Raw genomic sequence first — 22,668 nt, 5'->3', positions numbered from 1 at the left:
GGCGGTGGTGGCTCAGCGAAAAGGCCCGGGGAGGGAGGAGGCCAGATCCTCTCCTTGAGATGCTTACGCTCTTGAGAGGGTAGGGAGGGTGGGGGGATGCCCCACGGCGCGGCGGCCGGCGGGAACGTATGTGCACTTTCTCAGTGACCGCAGCTGCCACGGAGCAGTCTTTAGCAACGCTTCCGAGCTAGGACGTTAAATCTTCGCATTTGTTTTAAATAGAGAAAGAAGGGACCCTTGCCATCTTTACATCGAGTTTGGATCCCAAGCGGGAGGGAGGTAGGAAGAAAGAGGGATTTAGGTAAGCAGGATTTTCTCCCAGGCCTCTCAGCATGTGGACACACAGATCAATTTCTTATCCTGCGTTCAGCTGTACACTGAGTTAGAGACTGTGTTGATCATGACGTCCCCTCCTGTTTCATATCATATAATGCATTCATTTCAGCCACTGAGCCTAAATTACTGTTTGCTTTCTTTCTGCCTTTCTTTTTCTTCTCCCGTGAAATGGTAAGAACTCGTGTAAGGATGAAGTTAGTTTATCCGTGCTAATGCTTTGATTTTTCTTTTCTCTTTCTCTTTGCCACAGTAGGTAACCAGTTAGGGGCCTTGGTACATCAAAGGTAAGCAGTGGGTTATGTTTTATTATTTATTGATCATTTCTAATTGTTTATTGATCCACCATCTGTACTAGAGTGTTAGAAAGTCAGAGGTTGAGAGTGTGAAAAAACATGGGCTAGGTTTCCTTAAGACTCAACTTCTCTTGTAGTCCTCTCCAAGACAGTGTAAGCTGAAGGGATAAACTAATACAAGGTATTAAAAAGCAGCCATTATCGTCTGTAAACTTAGAAGACTTCTGGGGCGTTGGCGCTGCTCTTTCTGCCCACATATGTTGAATTTAAAAGCAGAGAATGTGAGAATTGTCCTCCTGGTTGGATGGTTTTCCCAGTATTTGTTTTATGGACCCTAGCCTCTTCGCTTGAGCAGAGCTGTGCTGAAGAAGTGTGACTTGCTGGGCTTTCACGAGATGGAGCTTGTGTTGCTCCAGTAATCACGGTCTGGGAGGTGGGAGCCGGGGACCCCGCACTGTAGTGAGAGGCCTCGCCGCGGAACCTTGGACGGCTGCCCGGTTGACTCCCTTCCTTAGTTTCCCCTCACAGAGTTCCCTTAAACACTGAGGATTTAGAGAGAGACAGAGACCTCTGGGCTTTAAAAAGACCAGTCTGTAAGATGGAATATTTGTGGTCACAGTGTTGTCCTTCAAAAAAGGATAAAATATACAGGAAACTGCCAGGAAGGCTTCTCTTCCCTAAGGGGTGAAATTTTATGCTGTGTATTTGTTACTGTAACATGTCATCCTTAACCTTCACCAGCAGTGATACAGTTATATCCTCTTGTGTTCTGTGCAGATGTTCAGGAGTTTCTAGAAATCACCAGGCATCAGATAACCGAGAGATCTATTCTAGAGTTTTTTAGTTATTGTTTCTTTGTTTGCTTTGTTTTTTAATGAATTAAAACATAGTCGTTGAAATGAGGTTGTGTCAGTATCAAACGTAACTTTCCTATACAGCCATAGTTAATCAGGATTTTACTTTCCAAAATGTTTATACTTTGTGCGTTAGACCAGTTTCAGCCTTGCCTTTAGAGTAGAGCTTTGTCTTCCAGGAAGCCCAAAGCAGTTCACCCTGATACGTTTTTTCCTCAAAGAGAGTCTGCTCAAATTGTTCCTGCGGGCTGAGGAACTGCCTGAGTTTTGAGTTGTGCTGGTCTTGAACCCCTTCTGGTAAATTCCCCAGCGCTGTTGCCTGGGAGTCGACAGCTTGTGCTGCGTGAGAGCAGCAGCCTGGTGGCTGCACATGCAGGAGCACTGTTACCCTTCACCACCATCAGGAAACATCCCAACAGGGACCCCTGTCTATTGTACGACGTACTGTCAGGCCAGCTGAGCCTTGGCATTAACAGCCACGCTCTTACTGATTAGGAAACCGGGAATTGCCTGATTTCGGTGTGAATTTGGATATCCCAAGAGGTAGAGATAACCCCTGTGCCTGTGTAATCTGAGCATGTAAACACAAGAAGACTGTTTGCTCGCATCAGAATGGTACAGTGGCAGTGCTATTTATGATATTGCATTTCTTCTAAGTGCTGCACTTTCCCTGAAAACATGCACTTTATTCATTCCTTTCCATGATGGGTAAATATCCAGCTGCGTGAGAGATGTTCAAAAATGCTTACCTTTTTTTTTTTTTTTTTTAAACTACTTGCATTTAGCTTCCTCCTAAGGTAAATGTTTAGATTTAATTGCTTTCTGGGGTGTTGGGCAAATTGGATATTGTCCACAATACACTCTACAGCAAATTTGAAGATTTGTTTGAAAGAGCCAGTGCAGTAGTTGTTGTTTTTTTGTTTTTTTGGTTTTTTGGGTTTTTTTTTTTTTAAAAAAGCACGTAATGGATGGTGTAGCATTTAACACAAGTATGTTGCCGAGTAAGCAAGGTAATTATTCTGTACTGGTCCGCACTGATTAGGCCTCGGTTGGATACCGGTTCCATTTGGGACGTCTCACACTAAAAGGCAGGTAAATTAGAGGGAGGCCAGAAAGCAATAAAAAGACTGGGAAACAAGGAATATTGAAGAGTAGTTGTCCCTCTTCATCTAGGGAGACTTGAATAGAAGTCTAAAACACTCCCCACTCCCCAGAGGATCTTCAAGTGTTCAGCAATGCTGAGGGTAGCTGTAGGAAGAAAAGGCAGTTGTTAGTGCAGTTGATGGTTTAACGAAAAAAATAGAGGTTTCCTCCTCTGACACAAGGAAAGGGGAGGCTTGGATCTTTTCAAGGAGTGATGGACCAAAAGGTTCATTAGATGACAGTCTTAGTGGATGGTTGTGGACTTGTTAGCCAAATTGGCATGATTTCTTTTAAGCCTTTATCTTCTAACATTGCCAATATGGGAAATTCGGGGAACCTAAAATGACTGCAGAATTCTTTATTCTGTGTATTTTTCCAAAATGTTCTTTGTTTTTAGGGCAGTAATAACAGAAGAATTCAAAGTGCCTGATAAAATGGTTGGGTTTAGTAAGTATCCACATTATCTACTTTTTCCCTCATTTCTGTCCCTTATTTTCATTTTAATCTCTTAGTGTGAGTGTCACCCGTGCTAGAATGCTCTGCACACGGTGTTCTCTAGAGCCCTGGAGCGCTGCAGGACTCTCCAGGCTGAGGGGGAGACCGGAAGGTTGGGCCCTGGGTCCCCCCCGCCCCCACTTCAGCTAGAGAACCCCGTGTCGTCGGCTGTGTTTCCCATGCAGTTCCTGTGGGCTCGCTGAGGCCAACCTGATTTGTTGTGCTGTGAGCCAAGTGTGAATGTTTTGCTGAATTAATTGTCACGCATGTGTGGTTAAATATGGAATGAAGGGGGCATGTTCTCACCCTGTTTAATTTGTTTCAGTTATCGGCCGGGGAGGCGAGCAGATTTCACGAATTCAAGCAGAATCTGGTTGCAAAATTCAGATTGCCTCAGGTAAGGGCTACTTTTTTTTTCATCGATCTCAGTTTGGTAGAAATCAGTCTTTTTTTTCCAGAGTTTTTCCTATTTAGTACCTTTGCTTGTTGCTTAGAAGTTTAGGGGCTTGGGTAAGTATATGTGATTGCTGTTTTCCTTGCACTTTTGGAGCTGACCTCCCAGTCGAGAACCAGAAAAACCAGAGCAGAAGTGGGGCCCGGAGATGATGCCGCCCACCTGGCCTCTGGGAAGACCCTCTGCAGCTCTGGGCCCGGTGTGGCCCCTCCAAACACCTGCTGGTCTAGGACCTCTGTTTTCTGCACCAGAATGTTATGCCAGACGTAGCGGGGCCTGGACGAGTCCTGGGGCTCTGGGCTCACGCCTGGGGACCGCTCGCCAGCTCCCCTGGATTAGACCGTCCCTGCCCTTTGTGGAAAGAGGCCAGCTGAAGGTTCTGGCTAAATTAGCACATGTTAAACACAGTTCAGGACCTTTCCCAGCCTGGTGCATTTTGACCATGTGATATGGAGAGAGACAAACTGAGGAAGAAGAGTTTTTACTTTCGTTTATAAGTTTCATCATCTGAGTTTGACCTCTTTCCACAGCAGAGGATGGGATTTGGAGGACATTCGACCACAGAAATGTTTGTCATTTTAAAAGATACTTAGTACAGTGTCTTGAAGGCAGTTACTGCTGTTAGCTATTTCTCTTTAATTTTTTTTGAATATGAGTTTTCAGAGGCACTTGTTTTTAGGAACAGAATAAAGCGTCGTGTGTGGTGTTGGAAAGTAAGATTTTTTTCCTCTCTTGTCAAATGGCCTGGAACCAGTTCCACGTGGGTGTCACTGTTCTCTTGAAGTGTTCATGCAATTACTGGTCATAACTCTGATGTGCATGCCATTAAATTCCTTACGAGTGTGCCTCAGAGCTGCAGACAGATAACCATTAAACTACACTGCCAACGGACGAACTGAGGAACAGTGGGTTAAGTGACTCTGGCACTTACTAGCACGCAAGCGGGTCAGATGTGAAGCCGAGGCTGGTAATCAGGACCAACTCAGAGACCTCTGCTGCGTCCTCCCAGCTTCCCCTGCAGGACTTGTTTTCATTTGGAGAGCCTAGGGTGGAGCTGCCAGCTTGATATTCTCTCCACAAGTGGAAGCAAGCTGTCTTTTTCTGGGAGCCGGGCCTTCTGTGGGGCTGGTGTAGGAACCAGCCCGAGAGACAGTCTGTGCACAGAGGCGAGGTGCACGGTCGCCTGCCGCTCACCAACACACCTCATCTTCTTGATTCTTCTTATAGAGAGTTCTGGGATTCCAGAGAGGCCCTGTGTACTTACCGGAACCCCAGAAAGTATTGAGTAAGTTTATTTTATTTACTTTTTCCTTTCACTCTTCTTCCTCCTTCCCCAGATGGGGAGAAATGGAAGGGCAGAATTGTTACTGAACACTGTCGATCTGTGCTGCCATCTGGCCACGAAAGCAGGTGCTTCCTTAGAGAAGGATCTGGGAGGTTGCCACGCCAGGGGAGTTGTTCTGTTACCTTAAACACATAAGGTATCACCTTTTTTTCAAACCCCACAGAGTTTCTCACAGCTGTCATATAACATCTGCTTCATAAACCAGGTCCTCGAGAGTGTACTTTCACCCTGCCTGAATGCTCATTAACTCGCTTCTTCCGTGTTAAAAGCTCCTTTACCTGAGCAGGGCTGGATCAGTAAGCCTCTCGCTTTGGGAAGCATTGAGAGTCCTGGCGTCAGGCCTTCGCCTGGGGCTGATCCCGTCGCCCTTGCGATGCTTGTGAACCAAGTGAACCTACTCTTTGTGGCCGTTGCTCCGCCCAGAGGGCCGTGTGCACCGGCCAGAGGGTGTTTGGACTTTGGGGGCCCTTGCTGCAGCCTTAAGACTAGCATTGCTCTCCTGGTACACACATGTCTGGAGCCTTGTGCCAGATGCAGGCCTCGTAAATCCGAGAAGCCCCTGGGGAACGGGGAGGTACTACCTTAGAGTCTGCTCTCCTTCCTCTTTCAGTCTACCGAGTAGCGTTGCATTTGGGGACAGGGGCGCTGAGATTATGTCTGGCTCAATGGGTAGGGCTGTTTTATCGTTTCCATTTCGCAGGGAGTCTAGATGAGTTTAAATTTTCTTGTTCTGCTGTAACGTTGCAAGCAGTGAACCAGAAAAAAATATCACTGGCAGGTGTGCATTATAGGGCAAGCAGGATGCTTTTGCTGCAGTCAAGGCACTTTTCTTCCAACACAGGTTAATCTAGTACACAAGCAAAATATTAAAAAGCCTGCTGTAACTGAGAAGATACACAAAGGCTCAAGACTACAGAAGGCAACGTCTATGTCGTGCCGTTCGCTTCTTTCTTCCTGCTCTTCTCAACATTCACGCTTCCTCTTCCACCCAAGCAGCGGAGGCGGTGGGATTATAACTTTGGGGGCAGTTGTGCTTCAGTGCGCAGCACAGCCAGCCTGATTAGTAGCTGCGTTTTTCCCCATTAAAAGAACCACAAAGTAGATTCTGCGTGGTGATTTAAAGAATAAATACTGCAAATAACAGCCAGGGGAAATTCTGGTGCAGAAAAGGAAATCGGCCCAACAGATGACCTCGGTAGGCCGGGTGGTTCTGTTTCAGCACTGCCATTTCCCTCCCCAGTCTCCAGGTCAGTGAGCATAAAATCCCACGTGAAATGCAGACTCTTGACAGTCTGACATGAAAAGCACGAAGCAGGTGTATATGACTGTACGGCTGCACCAGGGCCCTGCCTCCTTTTTTTCCCACCCCTTGAAACCAAACTGGTGATTCGTAGCTGTAGCTTAGAAGTCATCGAGCAGTCTGGTTGGTTATGGAGAAGAAATTTGGAGTTTGAGAATTCAAATGATGATTACTAACCCTTGCTTTCTCTCTTCCCGTCTTTCTCATTGCTTTCTCTCCTGCCCTTATTTAACAAGTATCTGTTGAGCGTATGCTCTGTGAGAGGGGTTACGGTGGATCGGGGAGCAGCAGGAGATGCAGAGGGCTCAGAGGTGGACACTGCCACCAGGGCACTGACATTCGAATCGGAGACAGGCGTGTCTGTGGCTTGCACGCGAGACACAAGCGCAAGCAGAGGGCAGACGTGGAGGGGCTGTGTTGGAACGTTGCTGTTGTGGTGTGCGTTGCTTTTAAATTCCAGCCCCGTAGCGTGGCGGATGGCAGAGACCTCCCGGGTTGTGAGGGCAGGAGCTGGAGCTGGATGGAGGGCTGCCTTGACTCCTTCGCGTGTTCCCCTGGTGCTGTTTCCCCTTCCTGGGCGCCTGGCGCATTCATTTAATGCTGGCTCTCTTGTGGTTCTTTTCCCTCCCAAAGACAAGCCAAACGGCTCCTGGGACAGATCGTGGACCGCTGTCGGAATGGACCTGGCTTTCATAATGACATAGACGGCAACAGCACGATCCAGGAGATTCTCATCCCTGCGTCTAAAGTGGGGCTGGTCATCGGCAAGGGAGGGGAGACAATAAAGCAGTTGCAGGTGCGTGAGCCCTTGGCAAAGCAGCACTTGACAGCCCTCATCCTCCTCCATCTTCCCGGGTTGGGAGGTTCTGTCGCGGCTTTGGCGTGTCCGAGCTGGGCTGGCTGTGCACCACGGTGCAGAGCTCCCCTCGAAACCTCTGCCCAAGTGCCTCTGCGGTTCTGAACATTTTCTGTGGCCAGGCTTGATGCCAGCTGTGACGCCAAGGTCTGGGGTCCCCGTGAACTGGCAGCATCCACTGTGGCGATGAAGCCCTGTTAGGGCTCTCAGATAAAAATCCTGTGTCCAGAGCCAGGGGCCCTGAGCCAGGAGCACTCTTGCTCGTTAGTTGTGAGATCAGAGTTACGTTCATGTACTTTTCTAAGGCTCAGCGTCCTCGTCTGTTACGAGCGGGGAGGTGCCGGCCTCGCTGTTGTAATGAGCTGAAATAATACCCGTTATTTGGATTTACGTGAGACCCTTAGTGCAGAGCCCGCCGCTGAGTAAATGCTCCGTGAACATTTGCTGCTCTGAGCTCCAGAATCCCTCACGTGAGACACTGGGGCCAAACGTGTTGTAGAATTTAATACCCCCAGCAAGTTTGGGGGCTGCATCCCATAACCAAGTGCAGGTTTCCATGGCTAAACCTCACAGTCGCACTCCATGAGAGCAGGGCTGGAAGTACGCTCACGTGAGTTCAGGTTAGTTTTGCTGCCAGATTTAGTTAGGAGCAGACTCTTCTTTTCCGAGCTCTGGGCTTTCAAAGTTGCGGGTCGGGGTTGTGGCCGGCCTGTGTGCTCTCTCATAGCCCAGTCCTCGGTTGTGGAAGGCGTTCTACTGTGGACTCCTAAGAGCTCAGACTTTAGAATCCCAGAATCCAAATTTTGGTGCCGCGCTCATCGGCTCTGGAGCCTTCGGTAGCTTGCTCAGAGCTCTCCTCTGTGAGGTCGGGAAGTGGTGGCCCTTCCCTCCCACTGCTGTGCGTGAGCTCTGACCACGTGACGTTAAATAGATTGTCTAGCTCAGTGCTTAGCATTTTGTAAAAGTAGCTCATTCATATTTAGATATTCCAGGGACCGGAAAGGGAGGAGAGTTTGGGGGAACGGTTTTCTCTGTCAGGCTTGGATGCCCTCAGGCACGGCATGTACATCAGCATTCTCGGAGGCCAGCCTCACGGGCCGGATCGGAGGGCAGCGCCTTTGGTAGCGGGGCATGTCTTACTGTGGACACGACCCGACCCGTGCAGCTTGTGCCGTCCTGCGTGCCTCTTCCTGACAGTGAGGGCTGTACCGGTGTGTGTGCCCTCACAGGAGCGGACAGGTGTGAAGATGGTCATGATCCAGGACGGCCCGTTGCCCACGGGAGCAGACAAGCCTCTTCGCATCACCGGAGACCCGTTTAAAGTACAGGTAGGAGAGAAACCACGGATCAGGCAGGTCCTGGATGTGGCGGTATCACTTGGTAGTACTTGTAAGAGCTTTTATGTCATTCAAGAAATTATAAAACCGGGTGTTCCCTTGAGCTGTTTTCCCAAAGCAAGTTTGGTGATGCAAAGAACGGGGCTGTGCTGCCCAGTACCAGAGCTGCTGGCCACGCGGCCGTTGGAATTTGTTCAGATTAAATACAAAGTGAGTTCCTCACTTATACCGGCCGTGTTGCAGCGCTCCGAGTGCTCAGAGCCACGTGTGGATGGTGGCCGCCGTCAGGGCAGCCCAGGTGCAGAACTTGTCCATAAACGCAGAAGGTTTTATTGGCTGGCACAGCTCTGATCAGATGCAGTTTTCGATGTTGAGCCGTGGTCAGCTCAGATGCAGGCTCCCTCTGGCTTTTATTTGTTTGTTCTCTCAGCCCATTTTTACAAGATCACTGGCTGAGGTGGGAGGTGACCAAAGGTGCCAGTACCACACAAGGCACGTGTGTGCCCTCGTAGCAAGCGTCCTGTGTGCCTCAGAGGACAGCCGCAGGTGCTGAAAGCAGGGGCTTAGGTCTAAATCACCCAGGTGCTCCATCTTCCAGCGCCTGGGCTATTAGCAGGAATGTGTGTGCGCTGTGGGTGTGGGAGTGTGTCTGTCCCCGTGAGACACGAATGCTCTTTTTTCTGCCCACTGCAGCCTGCCTGACCTTCGCTGCATTTAGAGTAGCTCCAGAGCGACACACCTTGGTGAGCCAGCCCGTCAGCGACAGCTGTCCCTCTGCAGGGGCTTTGGGGCTTTGATCCAGCAGAGGTTACCGGTCTCTGGCAAAAGAATTCCTGTAGTTCTTAATGCTGTCGTTCAGCTGAACTCAAATGATATCACTGGTAGTTTTTTTTTTTTTGTCAAGGTTTCTTTATGTAAAATTAATAATGATTTTAAAACAGATTTGAGGGCCGGTGATTACAATGGCTGCTTTGCTTAGGTTCTCGTCAGCAATGCGGCCCTTCACTGTCTACTGCCCCGTCGGGTCCCCCAGAGTTTCGAACCTCTTTAGATGTAAACAGGTGGGCTTTAATTTAAAAAACAGACTGCACCTAATCTTCCTCACTCGGCTCATGCAGTCCAGCCTGGGACTCCTCTGCTGTGTGTCGTAGAGCTGTTTGGACGGAGGGGAGAGCTGGCTGGACACAGAAAGCCTGCCTCCCAGAAGCCCTCCCCTCTTGCCTTCTCCAGTGGAACGTTTGGCTTTATCTTCTGTAGAAAAAATACCTGGGCAACGAGCTTATTTCATTGATGTTTCATGAGTTTGCAGGAAAATTATTATAAAGAAAGGTGTTCAATATTTTTTTTATTTTAAAACTGTGTATTCCATATTTTTTATTATGAAGAAGCTGTCTGCTGCATTTAGGCTATATTGTTCTTTGGGTTGTTTTTTTCCCTCTTCCCAGCTTTTTATTATGAAAAACTTCAAATATATAGAGAAGTTGAAGAGATAGTGCAGCAAGCATCTGAGTACCCTCAGCCTACTTACTGTTTTGTTTGTGTGTTTATGTTTTATTTTTTTGCTTTACCATTTGTAAGTAAATGTCAGATACTGTGACTTTTTACCTCCAAATCCTGCAGTATGTGTCTCCTAAGAATAAAACTTGCTTCTATAAAACCAGGCCTAAGAAAATAACGGTAATCCCATAACATCATATAATAGTCAGTCCATGTTCCGATTTCTCCAAATGTCACGAGACATTCCTGTTTGGGGTTTTCTTGTTTTCGTTTGGTTTGATTCTTCCAGAACTGGGGCTCAGTTTCAGTTCTAACCTGACCTTGAGTTGTGCACAGTTGCTCCTTAGCACAGGCTCCTGTGGGGCCAGTGCTGGCATGGTGGGATGGCCTGACTCAAGTGCATTCTTGGGGGTGAGGACCCTGAATGCGCCCTAGAGACAGTCAGGTGTGAGGGATGGTCTGGCCAGTTGGCAAGATGTTCGAGCTCTGGGTGCCAGAAGGTATTTTCAGGCTCCCAGGCTGGCCTTTTCCCTTTTCCTCCCTGGAGCTTCTCTGCCTTGGGATGCACTGTTAACGTCTTCCTTCCCTTGGAAACTGCCCACTGTCAGAGCTCTCAGACCCACCCTTGCCCACTAGAAAGAAATGGCACGTCAGAAATAACAGTGGAGCGACCATCATCAGGTTCTGACCCAGCACCGATGTGCTGACCCAGCTGTGGCTTAGAAGACTGTGAACCCTTATCTGTGTGGACATTTTGGACAGTGTAAAGAACGCGTCATTTAAGATGTGATATACACGATATACTGCTCAGTAGCAGCCTGCCCGTGTCCCATGTAACAGTAATAACATAATATAGTGAGTTCTCCCACAGCTGAGCACCTCCTGAGGCTTTAAGCCCAATTTAAGAGTAAGAGGGTTTGATCTTTCACCTGGTGTCTTGTCTCTTTTCAGGATTTTGTTTTCCTTAATGCCTTTTATCTGTGTTTATGCAGCAAGCAAGAGAAATGGTATTAGAGATCATCCGAGAAAAAGACCAAGCTGATTTTCGAGGTGTACGCGGTGATTTCAGCTCCCGAATGGGAGGAGGCAGTATAGAGGTATGCTTGAGTTACAGGTTAGTAGGCAGGTTTAAGGTTGTAGGGCACGCTTCTGTTAGCTCTTTAACCTTGAGCAAGTTATTTAACTCTTATCTCACCTGCAAAACCCTCCGAGTACACCCCCTTCCCAGGGTGGGTGTGAGGATGGAGCGGGACAGTCAGCTGTAGTGAGGAGTGCCGGCTGCGTGCGTTGCAGGGAGTGGGGCCGTCCCCCCGGTTGGGGGTTGTGCTTCAAAGCGTACCCCACTGCCCGGATGAAGACCGAAGTCCCGGTTTTCGTGGTGATCTATGTTGTGATGGTATCAAACTCCTAAGCCTGTTTTACTGATGAGGTAGAATGGGATCGAAATACATCCTTGATGTCCGCTGCAGCGTGGGTGGACCTTGCAAACGTTATGCTTGGTGAAATAAGCCAGGTACAGAAGGATGAACATTGTTAGGATTCCACTTACATGAGGCACCTGGAATAGGCAAGGTCATAGAGACGGAAAGTAAAGTAGAGGGTAGCAGGGACTGGGGAAGGAAGCACTGTGGTTTCACAGGAGTTCTTATTGGGGATGAGGAAAAGGTTTGGGGTGTAGACATCTGTGGTGGTTACACAACATTGTGAGTGTGTTTAATGCCGCCGAAGTGTGTCTTTACAAATGGTTGAAATGATTAATACTATGTTATATATATTTTATTACAATAAAAGAGTGAAGGAAGAGAAAAACATTTTATAGGACTGTAGTATAATCAATGTGTATGATACATTTATGTTTATTTCATAGAATTTGGAAGATACATTTTTAATCTTAAAAATTTTTTTTAATCTTTTATCTATGAGGTTTATGCTTACTTTACTTCATCTTTATAACTATTTTTGATCAGGTCTCAGACCTAGTGGATGCATTTAATGGACAGGAACGCAGTCATCAACCCCAGTGTTTTTCCTAAGAGGAAAAAAAAATGCTTTATTGTATCATTTCCAGAAATGCACTGTGATAAAAGTCATTGTATGTATACACCCACATACACGCACATGCACACCAGGTTTGCAGGAGAACTCTGATGTTTTGTTTCTCTGTGCTTAGGTGTCTGTGCCTAGGTTTGCAGTTGGGATTGTAATAGGAAGAAATGGGGAAATGATCAAAAAGATCCAGAATGATGCCGGTGTGAGAATTCAGTTCAAACCAGGTAGGTTTTAATGGTTCTCAAAAGTCCTCAGCATTGTGAAGAATTAAAGAACACCTCACAAAAGAAGGACTTTGTTATTCGCCCACTGTGTGTTCTTTGCTCTCCCTCACCCTCTCTCTCTTTTGCAACATTCTGTTACCAAATTTCCAATTTAGGTTTGTCCTCTGGTCCCTCATTTCTTTCTGTGGATTTGCCGGCCGGCTCACCCTTCTCGTGCCAGAACACTCTAGCCCAGGGGTGTCCAGGCTTTTTTCTTTTTTTCCTTGGACTAGGAAAACTGGGGGGAAGATCAACATTGCATTTCTGATTTTTAATTTTGCCAAGTAAAGACTTAAAAAAAAAAACTTATTTTGATTTCATAAAATTAAAGATAACTTAAAACCATTAAAAAAAATCGTAAAATCAAGGACCGTTCTTTAAATTTTATAAATTTACCTTTATGAGCAAAGTCATCTACAATGTCTTTATTTCCCTCATTTCTCTAAAGATGGGAAAACATCATGATGGACTACTTCTGGGAAAATACTGCTGTAGCTCAACTGTTTTCCTTGGCACTTTTTTTTTTTTTTTAAGTTTAATTTAGTCTCTATAGTGATATCTTTTTTAAATGGCTGATTGCATAAGAAATGAGTATTGACGTGGATCATGCAAAAAGATGTAGCCGTACCCGTTTCCCTATCCAGAAGAGCCCCTGATACGGTGGTGTTCTTATTACCCCTCTGGCACTGGTGGGAACATTGATTGCAAATCAGATTGACGTTTGTTTCCTTCTGAAGCTGGGCTCTTCCTCATCCCATCTCTCACCTTGTTCCACAGATGATGGTGTTAGTCCAGAGAGAGCGGCACAGGTCATGGGACCCCCAGAGCGATGCCAGCATGCGGCACATGTCATCAACGAGCTTATTCTTACCGCCCAGGTGGGTCTGGCTCTCTGGAGCTTCAATATCTCACCGGCAGAAGCAGCAAGTGCCACCTGGGGCTCTCGGGGCAGCACCCTGGAGCAGTCACCCCCTCTCGAGCCGCGGTTTTGGAAACCAGTACTCTTGTCAGTTACCTCCCTCCAGGATGATAGCCATGGGCTCCTCTGCAGCTGTCTCTTCCCCGCCTTCGTTTTTGTTTTTGTTTTTGTTTTTGTTTTCCGGCTAGTTTATTATTCTTCTGCCTTTATTATCTCAGAATCTAGATTTTTTTTTTTTTTTTTACAAAGTTCCTGACTATTTAAACTGTTTGTGGGATGTAACAGTGCAGATTGCCAGGTTTCAAACAGTTCATTGTACCTAGTATAAAACTACAAGTGAAGTCTAATCTCAGCTTTAGAAGGCACTTCACGATCTGCCAGAATCCTAACGCTGTTCTTCATGCACTTGATTCCATGCACGTCTTTCTCTGGAGTGTGAGCGGGCTTGTGTGATGCTGTTAGGATACACCTGCCCCCGTTGTAAATTGCCCTGGAGCACTTCTGTAGCTGGTGGCGGGTTGGCACATCATGTCCCCCAGGCTTGTAGGAAAAGTCTGAGAACAGTAAGAGCTGAAGAAAGAAGCCAGAGGTTAGAAATCACCCTCCCAGCTCTGCCGTTTTTCATGTGACCTTCAGCGAGCCTTTGAACTCCTCTTGGCATGGGTTTTTCAGCAGCAAACCGAGGGGTTTGTACCAGGTGATGCACCCCACATGATCCCCTGAGTCATCTGGGGGCACCTGCTGAGGTTACAGGTTTAGAGACCCCACCCCACCCCCGCCCCAGATCTCCTGAATCAGAGTATCCGAGAGGGTGGCTTGGGTCTCACCCACAGCCCCAGGCAGTTCTTAGGATGAGACCAGTTCAGAGAAGCGTCACTAATTCATCTCTGACCTCCTTTTTCGTAGTAAGAACTGATGATCCCAGGACTGCAAAGCCTGTGTAGATGATGAGGGGACAGCTTGTCTTTGAGAATCTGTGGCATACCCAGAAAGTCGGCCGCGTGTTTATGTTCTGACGTAAATCCCTAAAATCACCCTGTTTACTTGTCATTTGTCGCTCATGAAAGCAGAGTGCAACAGAAAGCACTCCAGTGAGCTCGGCTTTCTGCTGGTTTCGATTCTGGGTAAACATTCAGTTTACCCTTAATCGACAGGAGCAGGCTGTGCCGAACGCCTGCTCGGCTCCTCCCTTCCGTGAAGGAGCTCTCAGCTTGACCAGGTTTGCCCTCAACCTTTACAAGATTTTAAATGTTGCTGCTCCAAAGTGACTCAAAGGACAGAGGCTGGAATGGGGTGTTTTGCCCTCGAGTGAAAGGAGTCTTCCTCGCTTAGGTGTTGGATGTGGGTTTCGCTCTCTGGTGGGGAAACGGTGAGACTAAGTCGGGAGACTTCTCCAGCCCCGGACCACGGGCGGATGGGCCTGGCTTGTTCCTCCCTCTCGTGGGGAGCGAGACAACCAGTTTTTCTTTAAAGCCCTTTTATTCTTTTTTCTGGGTGAGCTGTAGGGTATTCGGACTCTTAGAGCCGTGTCTGGATTGTTCTCTCTAGCAACTTTGTCGGGCAAGGGTCAGAGGTCATCCTTGCTACTCATGTGTCACTTTCAAAAGCTCATAGCTCTTTGGCATCTGATATCTGGTTTCTGGTAGGCCCAGCGTTGAGAAGAAAACCAGCTCCTGATGCCTGTAGATTAAGGCCCAGTAATTTAAACTCCGGGGATAAGGGCGTTGGGCTTCAGACTTCGGAATTTACATCCGACTGCCTGTTTTAGTTGGGTGTGTTTGTGCGGTTTACGTAACCACGTGATTCATCCGCGCGCGTCGTCTTCAACGCGCCTGTGATTTGTGTTAATTCTGCTTGTAAAGAGCACTTCAGAACCTGAAATGTGGAAAGGTGCTCAGGTTCTAACGTGTGGCGTTGGTTACATCCTGTCACTTAACCTCCTCCACGGAGATGAAAAACAGTGCTGGTGGCAGTGACAGAAACGTCACCTGAGCTTTGCTTCCTTCCCAGGAAAGAGACGGCTTCGGAGGCCTGGCGGTAGCCAGAGGAAGAGGCCGTGGCCGCGGTGACTGGAGCGTGGGAACCCCTGGCGGCATCCAGGAGATAACCTACACAGTGCCGGCAGATAAGTGCGGCCTTGTCATAGGCAAAGGTAAGAGGCGGTTGCTGGAGTTCGGCGTTGCCCTTCCAGGTGTTTGACCTGAGAGCAGACAGGCCCCGTCCAATACCTTTGAAGCACGAAGTTCCTTCTGTTTTTGCTGCACTTGACTTGGAGGGGCCAGGTCCGAGGCATCGGCTGCCTTCTGCAGGAACCGTCCTCTGCTTGGGCCTTCTCCTGAATGGGGCAAAGCCAGTACTTCATTACAGCGTGTAAACAGATGGTTAGGAGGACCCGCTGCCTATGGAAGCAGCTTAGGTTGTTGAAGAGGCGCCCTGAGCAGGTGAGGGGCCTCTGAATGTTTGTCGATCGACTCACTGGCGATTAACTCACCTCCAGGGAGCTTAGAGGAACCGTTAAGGTAATTTCCTCAAGCGAAGATTGCTTTCTGACGAGTGCGTCGCTTTTTTCCTTACTGGATTTGGGTATTTGTTCTCTGTTGACACGACATGTGAAAGTGGTTTTTATCTTTTCAGCGTATTTACCATGAGTATCAGGCACCCTGTGGAGGGAAGTAAACATTGATTTGTTAGTTGTTTCTAGGCATTTTAGAGAACGTTAGGTAGAAACCCTCATTAATGGCTAATGTGGCTCCTTCCTGTCCTTCAGCGAAGAGCGAGGGAGAGAGCAGACAGGTTTCTAGGCCATGGTTGCTGGCTCACCTGGGCTGGCCTTGACCGAGGAAGGCTGCTGAGAGCGGGTGTTGGGCTCCCAGAGCAGTGGGCTCAGTTCTCTGCTCTCTAAGCAAAGCCCTCGACCTGGCAGGAAGCTCACGTTCAGCATTGGGTTTTGTATTTGCCTGTTTATTCCCTTTGCATGTGTTTGACAACATATGGAAGAAATAAATACAGTTTTCTCCCTAGAGTTTCCCCAATTTCTGTGATCACCAGACATCTCTTAGCTGTGGGAGGGGTGCTGGCATCCCGGGGAGCCTGACTCGGGAACGTCTTCGCCAGCAGAAGCTGAGGCTGCAGTGGCACGTCCTCACGAGCTGGCACAGGGCTGGAATTCCTCCTCTCGCCCTCATTCACCTCCCAGAATCTGCACTGGGGTCCCACTCTTGGACAGTGTGTGTTTCATGCTCTTTTAAAACATTTATCTCCTGTATCTGTGTTGTCTCTTGGTGGTTAGCCGCTCAGAGGTGGTAGGAACGACGTAGGTTTGTTTTAATTTTCTGGCAGGGCGTACATGCCGGAGGTGTTTAATGGACATTGTTGGCTGCCCAGAAGCTGTGATAGGTCAGACGTGCTGCCCAGCCCGTCAGCTGGCCTGCTGCCATGAGGTTAAATCCAGCCGATGCCTGGGGTTCAAGAATCAGATCTAGGTTTTTCTGTGCTTTTTGAGAACCTTTTCTGTGCTTTTTGTCAACGAGGTTTTCATGGGAAGTGTCTTCTCGAGACCTGGCAGAGCCTTGCTGTCTTCACTGTGACAGTTCCTCCTAGTCAGTGAAACCGCGGTGCTCACAGGACAGTCGCTCATAGTTTGTCCTCTACAAAGTCATCCTGAGCGGTCCCCAGAGGGAAGAGACAGCAGAACGTAGCAGTAACCGATGCTGTGTCCTGGTGCTCCAGTAGCAGCCTTGGGAGGCCAGGCTAAGTTTCGTTTAGGCAGGAGCAGGGGTCCTTCTGTAACTCCCCGCCCCAGGGGCTGGGTATGAGGTCTTCCTGTTTCTTGGGAAAGGCGCGGGGTGAGGGGAGCCACACGCAGGCAGGCCTTGCAGCCCTTGGACAGACGCTGCACCGCCCTGGGCCCCTGCTGGATTTCCATGATAAATACAGCAATAGTGACAGATAGTGTGGCCAGCCCTGCTCTTGTCAGCCAAGCCTTTTAGCGGGTTTGATTAATTGCTTTACGATTTCACATCCAGCCGGGGGCCACTGGTGGGTCGCTTCTGCCCCCCATCAGGTGGAAGAATGGAGCAGGCTGCTGAATGAGCCTGTAGACAGCCACCATGTGCCAAGCTGGTGACCTCATTTTGAAGGAAGATGAACTTAAATTAACTCCTTCCGGCCCCGTGCAGTTTTACGGTGCCTCCTCGCCTTATTAGCATGGGCCTGAGGCCTCAGGGAGGAGTCTGGGGCTGCTGGTCCAAGTGCCTGATGGAGGGGAGCCGGTCTGGGCCCGTGGGCTTCTCCGTTCCAGACACGCGCGCCCTTCCGTGCTTTGGTCTCCGGGACCAGGTGGTCTGGGCAGAGGGTGGGCTGGGGGCCCCCTCAAGTGCTGGGCGTGCAGTGGGAAAGGCCTCCGCCTACCCTTAGCTCTCCGCCGCTCCCCCAGGACACTCCTGCCTCGGAGCGGGGCTGCTCACTTCCTGATGCAAAGGAGGTGAGATCCACGGCCGGAGTGAAGGTCGGTAGTTGTGGAGCCGGGGGGCGGGGCGGGGGGCTTGCACGCACCTGGAAGCAAGGTGAAGCTGCTGAAGACTTTCTGTCACTCTCTTGCCTTGGCTGGTGCTGCCCCTGAGACCACGTAACCATTTAACCTCATGGCAGCAGGCCAGCTGACGGGCTGGGCAGCACGTCTGAGACCTCAAGGTAGAAAACATAGGGACACCTCCCTTAAACTACAGCAGATCTTCAAGAAAGCCATGCATACAACACTTGGGTCTGCTGGGCTTTTCTTTTTTTTAATTTGCTTTTCAATTTAAAACTACCCTAAACCAAGCTAACATCCTACCCAGACTAACGCTTGAACCAAGCTTTCCTGAATGCCGACGGTCTCCTGGTTTCCTTGCTGCGGTGTCAGGGCCACTCGCGCTGCCTTCAGGGAGAATGGCCGGACCCCGGCTCCATCTTTGCCTCCTGACCCTCTAGAATCCCATCATGCTTTGTGGATGAGATGAGCCGTGCCTGCTCTTGGCGTCCCTTACTTACCTGCTGCTCGATGCTTTTGTTCAGACGTGGCTTTCCGGCAGGGCGGGTGGAGGGCAGGTTGGGAGTTTGAAGGATTGTGGACGTGTTACAGTGAAACGAGAAACGTCACTGCAGCTTAGTTTCGACTCTGGGTGGGGAGGGGTGACACAGAGACTGGCCTTTAGTCTTCGCTTTGACCCTTTGGGGCTCCCTGGTACCCTGCACCAGATTTTATACACATCGTCTTTTTCCAGTTCTGCAAAACTCTGTGCTCCGAGCTTTCCTTGAATTCTGGCTCCGCCACCCCAATTGAGCGGAGCTGATCTGTTAGTTCTGTGAAGTTTGAAGAGAAGAATCAAACCATTGTTACACTGGTGGAGCTTTTGTTACGCAAATTTCATTAAGAGACTGGGACTCTCACAGGTTTTTCAAAGAGTCCAACTACATTTTCATTAGCCCCGCTCCACCCAGGCCTCTGTGACCTCCATTCTCGGGCCGCCATTCTCTGTCTAGACCTGTCCCCCACCCACGGAGGAAGCAGAGACTTGAGAAGAGACAGGATGGGATATTAAAGGCCTGAGTGGGCTCTGGGTATTGTTGGGGCCTGTGGCCGTCTGTTTGACCTGTGGAGGGCGGGAGACAGCAGTGCGGTGGCCCACACCGGGGGCTGAAGGCCCCCATTGTGCCGTGGAGGGGCCATCAGGTCACCGTTCTCATGCTGAGAAGGATGGAGTGCCATCTCCAGAGCTGAGCTCATTGTGTGCAAATCTGTGGGCCCAGGCCCAGCCCTGGTTTCTGGGCCACTCCAGGCCTCTGCATAGGACACGGAGATGGAGACCAGCTGGTGCCACGTGGTGTCATGGCGCCTCAGCTTTGCTTCACCAGTCTGGCTTCACAAATGAGACAGCTCTAGTTTTCACAAGAGCCGTTTTAAAGTATAAATGGAAAGTACTTGTCTACTCTTAGGACGAGCGCTGGTGTGCAGAAAATACCCATTCCTCCTCTGGAGGAGAGAACTGTAGCCGCCACTTATTCTTTTGTGTCCTCCTGCCCACAGGGGGTGAGAACATCAAAAGCATAAACCAGCAGTCAGGAGCACACGTGGAGCTTCAGCGGAACCCCCCTCCCAACACGGACCCCAACCTGCGGATATTCACCATCAGGGGGGTTCCTCAACAGATTGAGCTGGCCAGACATCTCATAGATGAGAAAGTTGGCGTACGTACAAGGACCTTTCCCCACCTGGCCTAATAGTAGCTGGGTTTTCATTTGGATGTCCAGGGCACCTGTTTCTCCCCAGAACCTTGTACTTCCTGTGGCTCTCGGTCCTCACGTGATGTGAGGGCAGCAGCCCCCTCCCACTCTGCTGAGGGGGAAGGTCGGGGCGCAGGGACACCAGGGCCAGGCCCAGACGCGCAGAGCCCGCCCAGGCCACCGCAGCTCAGGCCCCGAGCCGTTGGCCCTGCAGGCGTAGATGAGCAGCCAGGGGCGGCAGCCTTCCCCCAGCACTGCCCCTGGACTCCGGCTGGCATCGCCCTGGCGGCCGGCCCTGCAGGCAGCGTTCATTGACTCTGGCTTTAGTTTCAGGCACCTCAAAGCAGATAAAGAAAGGGAGTGTTGATGGAGGACAGATTGGCCACTGCTCACCTCAAAGGGGACGTAGAATGGCAGAAAGCTGTGGGCCAGCCTAAATTGACGGGAGAGTCGGCAGGTTGGTCCCTACCCCCAGGGTGACACGCTAGGGCAGTTGTGGTGGTGCCAGTATTGGCTGTGTGGTGGTATCGGTCGCTCAAGGGGCAGAAGCTGTTTCTGCAAATAAAGCCCGCTGTGGGCAAGGAAGGCTAGTGTGAGTGCCGCAGGGTATCTTTACTTCACTTGTCTCTCCCCGAAAGCTGTGGTTTGCCTCGGGGCGGGCCTGGGCAGAGGGTGCAGGCGCAGCCGACAGGAGGTGAGAGTTCCCTCTGTGCCCTGACAGGGTGCCAGTCTCGGAGCGCCCGGAGCCTTCGCACAGGGCCCCTTCAGCCAGCCACCTGCCGCGCCGCATCAGAAGTGAGTCTTTTCTTGACTGGAAGAACTCACTGCCCCCAAGGGGTCCTCCTTTGCCAGCTACTTCCAGGGAATGCCAGCCGAAAGCCGCAAGTTCTGGGCGTGGGCAGGCTCCTCTCCTCCTCTCTCACTGGTGGTCCCTCTGCCTGTCTGTTGCTCGGGGACCAGTGCTGGGGCGAGAGCCTCCGCAGAGGGCGGAGGGTCTTCTGGTCCCGCCAGCATCCCCAGGGAGAGCTCACCGCCCTGGGGCTGGGTGGCGGGGGCGCGGCGGGGGGGGGGGGGGGGTTTGTTTGTTCGTTCGTTTGTTTTTTTGCAAAAGCCGTTGTTGGGTCCCCAGCCGCTGTCTTTATCTGTTTTCCGAGAGCCCCCCGCCCGGGGGCTGGGGGGGGGGGGCGCGGGGGGGGGGGGGGGGGGGGTTTGTTTGTTCGTTCGTTTGTTTTTTTGCAAAAGCCGTTGTTGGGTCCCCAGCCGCTGTCTTTATCTGTTTTCCACTTTCTTTCAGCACCTTTCCTCCAAGGAGCTCAGGGTGCTTCCCAAACATGGCCGCTAAAGTGAACGGAAGCCCTCACAGCGCGCCTGTGAGGTGGGTGGGCCGCCTTTACTCCGCCCTGCCGTGTCTCCAGCAGAGGGCGCTGTGCTTGCCCGGGGGCGGGGTGGGGGCGGCCTGCCCTGGAATGAGTCCTCTTGTCCTCCGCAGTGGTCCTCCGGCCTTCCTGACCCAGGGCTGGGGCAGCACCTACCAGGCGTGGCAGCAGCCCACACAGCAGGTTCCAAGTAAGTGACTCGGGAGGAGGTGGGACGCCCCCGGGGCCAGGCCTGCTGGGCGCATCTCCACCGCCTCTCTCCTGGCCCACCTTCTCAGGCCTTTCTTTCCCACCTACTGTCCTTCTCAGAGCTGCAGCCTTCCGTCACTCTTGTCCCCCAGAAATGGGTCCGAACGGCCTGTGGGCCCTGACAGTGTGGTTTGACCTGAGCCCCCGCCCTGCCCCTCGGCCCCTCCCTCCCCGAAGCCTCTTCAAGCAGCCCCGCCAGATGGGTGCCCCGCCTGCTCCCCTCCTCTGGCCTCAAAGTGGCCTTCTCCCTCTCTCCTCCCAGCGCCATCTTAGAAAGGGACTCGCTATCTCCTGAGCTTCCAGAAAGTGCACGGTTAGAGAATTTGCTCGCTAAGAAAACTGATTGTAAAAGAGAAGGTTCTCGTTGGCATTAAACCCCCTCCCACTCTCCGGCCCCCACATCAGCTTCTGGAGTCATTCTTGAGTTTTACTGCTGGTAGAGCGTATCCTGCACAGCCTTCCAGACAAAAACAAAACAAAACAAATACCTTAGGTTCTTTTGACGTCTGAAGGGCCAGCCTGGTGGCGTTTGGAAAGCGCTCTTCAGCACGTCTGCAGGCTCCCCTCGGAGCACCGGGCTGCAGGACCCGCGCTGCCGCTTTGCCCGCAGGAGGATGGGCCTGGGGTTCCACCCCTTTCCCCTTGAGCAGAGTGCTGGGTGTGTGTGAGACCCTGCCCCGGGGCTCCTGGTCAGGTTCACAGCTGGAGAAGCCCCCCACGCGACTGGAGCAGTGCTGGGCAGCCTGAGGCATGTCCCCACTTCTCTGGGGCTCCAGTTCTGTCATCTGTGAATGAAGGGTTTGGATTTGATTTCTCAAGTACTTGTGAGCTCTCAAATTGCATGGTTGTGTTTGTTCCCTCTCTTCCCCCTTTCTTATTTTCTTACGAAATACCTTAAACGTGCAGAATATCTTAAAGAACTTCACCACGAACACCTACACACCACCCAGATTCTACCCTCCCCATTTCACTGTGCTCACTTATCCCGCAGCCCGGACGTGTTTTGTTTCCTCCTGTTCCATCAGAGGGCACCCCCAGGGCGGGAGGCGACCCAGATAGGGTTCCCCAGTGCCCATCCGCCCAGGACAGAGGACCTGGGAGAAGCCCTAGACTGCGGGGAGGCTTTGCATTGAAGCTGCAGGGGACACGTCCACCTCCCCGTGGGGGCCGGTTCCCGCAGAGCCGGCCCCACTGCCTCCTCAGGCCAGGCGGGTGAGGAGCTGGCAAAGGCACGTGGGCTGAGCGAGAGAAAACGCAGCTAGCACCTGCCCCTTGCACCGTGCACCAGCCTTCATCTGTGGTGTCGCTTGGTTCGTTCGGGGGAATGGAAAATTGGTTTTGGTCAGAAGAAAAGTCCCACTTGCCCACAGCCTCCGTGCCTGAGGGGGCAGTTCCTGCTGCCGCATTGCCCAGGCCTTGCCTTCTCCTGGCGCCAACGTCCAGGTCCGAGTCCCGTCCTGCCGCAGTGCGGGGAGGAGGGCCCCCCCCCCCCCCCAAACCCCCCCCTGTCTCGCGCCTGCGCCCCTCCTCAGCCTTGAGGAAATTAACTCTTGGGGAAAGCGTTGTGCCATGAAATGTGTTTTTGAGCACGTCCTTCCTGCCTGCTGCAGGCTGTGATTCTAACCGAAGAAAGCACGT

General features: G+C 50.8%; 1 protein-coding gene across 2 annotated transcripts in view; it reads left to right on the top strand.

Annotated features, from left to right (window-relative positions):
• FUBP3 (far upstream element binding protein 3) overlaps positions 1-22,668 on the top strand; it is a 49,677-nt gene that overhangs the window by 22,216 nt on the left and 4,793 nt on the right. The window contains exons 3-16 of one of the 2 annotated variants that reach the window (XM_028497301.2): positions 590-620; positions 3,024-3,073; positions 3,447-3,518; positions 4,803-4,860; positions 6,854-7,016; positions 8,306-8,404; positions 10,903-11,007; positions 12,081-12,183; positions 13,000-13,100; positions 15,152-15,293; positions 19,209-19,369; positions 20,127-20,200; positions 20,700-20,780; positions 20,895-20,971. In XM_028497301.2, the coding sequence (XP_028353102.1) occupies positions 590-620; positions 3,024-3,073; positions 3,447-3,518; positions 4,803-4,860; positions 6,854-7,016; positions 8,306-8,404; positions 10,903-11,007; positions 12,081-12,183; positions 13,000-13,100; positions 15,152-15,293; positions 19,209-19,369; positions 20,127-20,200; positions 20,700-20,780; positions 20,895-20,971 (1,317 nt within the window). Of the gene's footprint in view, positions 1-586; positions 621-3,023; positions 3,074-3,446; positions 3,519-4,802; positions 4,861-6,853; positions 7,017-8,305; positions 8,405-10,902; positions 11,008-12,080; positions 12,184-12,999; positions 13,101-15,151; positions 15,294-19,208; positions 19,370-20,126; positions 20,201-20,699; positions 20,781-20,894; positions 20,972-22,668 lie in introns of both variants that reach the window. The other variant, XM_007103740.4, reaches the window with a different exon arrangement.

Source organism: Physeter macrocephalus, chromosome 13 (assembly GCF_002837175.3).
Source record: "Physeter macrocephalus isolate SW-GA chromosome 13, ASM283717v5, whole genome shotgun sequence".
Classification (NCBI taxonomy): domain Eukaryota; kingdom Metazoa; phylum Chordata; class Mammalia; order Artiodactyla; family Physeteridae; genus Physeter; species Physeter macrocephalus.
This window is presented reverse-complemented; position numbering and strand designations above follow the sequence as displayed.